At 34.3% G+C, this 5755-nt stretch overlaps 1 protein-coding gene across 1 annotated transcript; it reads right to left on the bottom strand.

The window, feature by feature from the left end:
* Positions 1–700: 700 nt before the first annotated feature.
* CABS1 (calcium binding protein, spermatid associated 1) lies at positions 701–1879 on the bottom strand (the record flags this gene model as incomplete). Its single annotated transcript, XM_081304486.1, has 1 exon — positions 701–1879. The coding sequence occupies exon 1, from the start codon at positions 1868–1870 to the stop codon at positions 701–703; it is 1170 nt and encodes a 389-aa protein (XP_081160612.1). The 5' UTR covers positions 1871–1879.
* Positions 1880–5755: the final 3876 nt, after the last annotated feature.

Here is a 5755-nt window from a genome sequence, read left to right as displayed (position 1 = left end):
TTTAACAGGAAGAAAATTAAATTGATTCATATACTAATACATAGTATTTTGGATAAATGAACATATTTGCAAAATATTTTGTTTTAGTTTACATAAAATATAAGAACCCTGTCTTATTTTTTAATCTTACATGTAGGTATTAATCAATTACTGAATAGCATTAATTGTTATATCAGTGAAGGTTGAAAATATATTTTTAATAGAAGAGAATTATTGGTGGGTTACTAATGAAGCAAAATGTTTAGAATATGCACTTCAGAAGATTTTTTAAGAACATTTTTAATACTACAGTAATTTTTGAGTTATTAATTTGATTATCTTCATATTCTAAAATGTAACATTAGGGATTAATTAAAATGGCATGGATAATTAATTATAGCAGGAAGAGAATTCCTTTCTTGCTTTCTTCATACTTAAAGGGCTAGTGTATAGTGCATTTTTTATTGAGATAAATAACTGTTAGATAACTCAAACTTCAAACTTTGTAATACTAGTTTACTGCCATTTCTTTAAATTTCCATAAATATACTGCCTATTTATTTTCCATAAATATAAGCCTTGCATTTTCTAACTCTAATACTTGCCTGAAATGCCCATATTCTTTCATGTAAGATTTTTGCTTGTTGAAAAAACTTCTGAGATGTTAAGACTAGTTGTCTAGATTATTGCACAATTCTACATGGCATCCCTTTTGCTATTTTTAAATCATGAACTCATCTGGATCTTCTTTTAGTAGTTTAAAGACACCCGTTTCATCTGTAGAAGTGTCTTCTTTTTGTTTTGTGATATCTAGTTTAGGGGTAATTCCAGAAAGTGACTCAGTGACCTTGACAGATTCCACTGTATTATTTTCAGGTGTATCTTCTGTTTTGTTAGTAGCTGGTTCTCCCAAAAAGCTCATAGCAGCTGATGCAGGCACAATGAAGTCATATCTGGATTCAACAGCAGTAAGTAAAACAGAATGGGTCTCTGCTTCATTTGCCATGCCTCTCTCTATCCAAACATTGACTTCATCAGTAGACTCTTCGTCATCAGTTAGATTATCTTCTGGGTTGTCTTTGTCTTTTCCAGCAGAGGCAGTAAGTTCAAACACTGTAATAAACTTTTCTTCATCAGAGTCAGTGACTTTAGTGAAAGAACTGGGGTCATCCTCTGAAGCAATTAGGTCAATTTCAGTTATGTTCTCTTCTGCAAGGTCAGTTATGTCTGGAATGGTGGTGAAGTTTTTTTCAGTAGATGGAGAAATTTCAGCTTCAGGAATAGAGGAATCAGTAACTGGGACAGCCCCATCAGAAGGAACCTTGGATTTGATGGAGGAATTAGTCTTGCTAACTTTGATTTCAGGGGTATCAGCAACCCTGGCAGTGCTGTCCTGTAGTGTGCCAGAGACTTCGGCAATCATGGAGATATCCTCACCTTCTGCATGAATGGTAGCCAAGACGATATCTTCTTTTGCCTTGCTGGCGGAAAAATCTATTAAAGAAACTGTAGCGACTGGGGATGAAACATTTCCAATTTTCACTGGAATGAAATTTTCAGTAATAGAATCCTTAGCTATGGAGTGTGTAGTGCCAGTCAGAGTAGTAACTTCTTTTTCCAGATGAGTTGTTGACTTAGTCTGGGTCTCAATATCATCTTCTGATATGAATCCTTCCTTAGTAGACATAAGTTTGTTGACTGTAGTTGTTGAAAAATCACTTTCTAGCATATAGTCATTTACTGAAGTTATGTGGTCTCCTTCTGAAGTAATAGTTGTTTCTGACCTAGGAATAGTGTTCTCAGCCCCAAAGAAAATGGTTGCTTCAGGTGATGTTTTACTGCTTTCTGTTGGAGGATGAGAATAAATTTTAGGCAAACCATCCTCAGCCATGGGGTGAAGTGGCACTGTGCACTCTCACAGGTCTTTCTCCTGGGCTTAATGGCATCCCTGGCCAGGAGAGTGGTGATTGAAGTGTTGGTCATCATGGTGATTGTTGCATCAACCACAGGGACAATGGCACTGCCTCACCTTGGAGGTGTTTCTTTGCTGTGATTGGACATCTACTTTTAAGAGTGTTGATGTTAAATGAAAAGAATGTTGCCTTCTCTGATTAAAAAATCAAAATTTATACCAAATATTTCAATTTCAGGGAACTGAGGATATATCATTCTTTTTATAAGGGATATGGCTTCTGATAGTTAGTGCCATTTGAAAAGATGTAGTCAAGTGCTTTGTGGGTTTAGAGTCAGTAGGGGAACCTCTCAAAATCATAAATTATCAGCATCAGCTTAAAGTCACCTCTCTTTCACGTAAGCAGGAGTGTCTTTCTGAGGTAAAGTCATCTTACCATGAGACTCTTGGTATTTAAGTGCAAAATAAAATAAAATAAATGGCAGTTTTGACAGTGTAGCTGCAGAAGGTAATTAGTTAGCAGAGATTTCAATACTTTTTTCGGTAGGAATAATGAAAAATAAGGTATGGGCCCATTTGGATCTTTTCTGACTTCTTGACTTAATGTAACGATGGAAGTGTCAAGTTTTGTAGGTTTAATTTTCCTGGATGGAGTATTATTTCAACCTCATTTTGGATAGGGTTGGTATTATGTCTCAAAATTTACTCAGCATCAAGAATTAGGGTTTGAAATAGCTATTTGATTTAAGATGTATATTCTCAAATTTCATAGGGAGTGTTTTTTATAATGATGTTAATCATGTCAGACATCATCATTGTATTATCAACCTTAAAATTTAGCTACTTAGATGAAAGGAGAGTGACGTCTAATGTTAACACTTTAAAATGAGACTTTTCCCAGTTCTGTTAGAAGAAATGGAATTTTCAGACACATACGAGAAAGTCAGTAGCATCAGCCAGGGTAGTAGTTTCTGTCTCAAGGTCAAATGCATGTCTTTATTACATATGGATTCATCCTTAAAACTTACATCTTCATCTCTGGCTGGATAGCCTGACATAGATATATTCTCATTCTAAAAATGTCAGAACAGGTTTTAAGATGGACATTTGTCATTTTAAAGACAATGCGAAGCTTCTTGGGAAATGTTTTTGCTTCAAGGGATATCACTGTTAAGGTTTCCAATATCTTTATTGATATAGGAAATGCTGTCAGCATCAGGGACAAGGAAGGAAGCCTAAAGTTAGGAATCATCACAGGTTCTTTGTTTTTAAATTGAAATACTGTCAGTTCCAGGGGCAGTAGAAGAAGTTCCAAGGTTAAATCATTCTCTGAACTGGATAATTTAGTGGGGGAATTTTTTTAACTTCTGTTTTAAATTTTTTTTCCCACCATCTAATATTTGTGAAGCTTAATTCAAGATTAAGACATGCTGTACACAGCTCTGATGGCCCCCCTTTTGGAAACATTTCTTTGTGCACAGAAAGGAAAAAAAGATGAAAGTATAAGCTGCCTAACTGCTGCAAGTTACGTTTTTAGGACTCCATATTTGTTATACTGAATAGAGTTGGAATCACGAACAAAATATTCGCTTTTATGAGGCTTTAAGTTCTAGTTAGCTATGCCAGATAAAATGATAATATATTATCTTTATTGGTACTAATTTGTCAAATAGCTTTCGTTTCAAGGATTAATTTTGTAGTCATGCTAACTCTGCTTTTACTAGTATCACTATGAGTTGAAATCACATTGATTGAAGCACATTATTTCTCTTCTAGGGGAATGTTTTTATCATTATCTGTGTTTTCTAAACCATTGACCTTAAAAAGGACATTTCAGATTGAATATATGTCATCTAAGTATAAGAAATATATATGATATGAACACATACCAGTGTAACTCCACATCATACACAACCACAAGAATGGGAAGTTATACTCCATGTATCTATCTATGATATGTCAAAATGCATTCTACTGTCATGTTTAACTAAAAAGAACAACAAAAACAAAAGAAGTATATATGAAAATACTTGTTGGTCTCCAGGAATTTAGCAATCACTCTTAGGTTGAAACTGGAATCATCAGCTTCAGGGAATATAGTACACTCTTTTTTTGACCAATAGATCATTGCCCTCAAAGGTATTATCTGAATGAAGGACAGGGAATAAGATTACATAGGTGAGTTTTATTTTGTTGGAGGATAGGCTTAGTCGGTTTTTGGAGTATCTGTCACAATAATTGGCATATTTTGTCCTTTCTCTGGCAAGTATTAAAATAGTATCTATTGACATATCTTTTAGTGCATATTTCTTTCTTATTTTGGCTGCTGTAGCAAAAGCTTGCTTGGTCCTCAGCTACCTTCCTTGCTGTATATTTTGAGGTGTTTGGCTATGTGGTTATGACTTCATCTAAGTACCAGCTTTTTTAGGTTCATGGTAAAAACTCTTTTTTCTCTCTTATGTGAAAAAGTGGAATCCATTAGCAAAAACGGGCAATTTCTCAATAACTGTTGAAAATCATTTCTTAATATATTTACACATAAAGACACATTTTGTTTTTCAGGGATACTTGACTAGGAAAAGCATCTTTAGAAATAGACTTTGAAAATGCCAAAGGCAGAGTGATGCCCACCATTGAGTCTTTCTCTGTATGGTGAATATCTTGAGATTCATCAGAAGACAGATCACGTGTAATTTTAAAAGAATCAACTGTTAGACAAGAGGTAACACCTATGGACTAGAATTCCTGTTTTAGAAAGAACTTATATATCTTCAGATTTTGTAAATTTATTGGAGAAATAGAGTATTAACTTTAATTGAGGAGGTTAGTCATGGTAGAGTCACTGAGGAAGTTTCCTGTTCAATATCTTCAATCATGAAATAATTCTCATCTTCAGAAACAGTGAAGACAGTGAAAGGAGCAATCACATTTTGAGAATTGCTCATGTCAACATTCATATTTTTTACTTCTTTCCCTCCAGTGATTTGAATGTTGGGGGTATAACTAAGGGAATTATAATCAAAGGATGTCCTGCTGTCCTGTGGAGTCACTATTTCTTTGTTTCCAAGGAAGATGGTATTTACAGCAGGGTTAGTAATGACCCTCATATCTGCTTTGTCATTTGTAGATTCCTTGGAAATATCCTTTGGCTTTATTTTGTTTGCCTGTAACTGAGGAATATGAGCACTAAAAAAAGTGTTTTCTTCAACCTTCTTGTTTGTTTGTTGTATAGTAGAAATTTCTTGAAACCTAGGTAATATTTTTTCTATCACAATAGGTTCATGAATAATGTTCCTACTTTCCAAAGCTTGAAATTCTGAATTTGGTATTCCGAGATTAGCCATATTAAACTCCAAATGAGAATTTTCTCCCATCAGGGAAATGATCTCTGGATAAGATGAAGATATCTCACTGGCAGGGATAATAATTACTTCTGTGAACAAATTTAAATCCCTAGCCAAGGTGTTGGTTTTGTGAGGAACAGATGTAGCTGGGAGAGAATCCTTGGGTATGGAAAAGCTTGAATACATGGCTTTGGAGACACTGTTATAATCTTTATTGACCAATTTATCATCAGCAATGAGATTTTTACTTACAAGATAAGGATTTAGGTCAGTGTCTTGTAGAGGGTTTGTTTCCATCTTGATAACTTTATCATTTCTTAATATATCTGTGAGGTGATTTGCTTCAAATTCAGTAGTTGTGTCTTTCATTGTAGAGGCTTTACTTATTTCTTTTGTATAATAGAAATTTGGTTCCATATGTTCATTAGGAAAAAAAGTATAAAACTTGGTAATTGTTTTTTTGAGTTTTGCATTTTGATCATCAGAGGCATCAGCAGAAAAAAATTTATCCCTAATGTCA

Source organism: Spermophilus citellus (genome assembly GCF_964194105.1).
Source record: "Spermophilus citellus genome assembly, chromosome: 8".
Lineage (NCBI taxonomy): Eukaryota > Metazoa > Chordata > Mammalia > Rodentia > Sciuridae > Spermophilus > Spermophilus citellus.
This window is presented reverse-complemented; position numbering and strand designations above follow the sequence as displayed.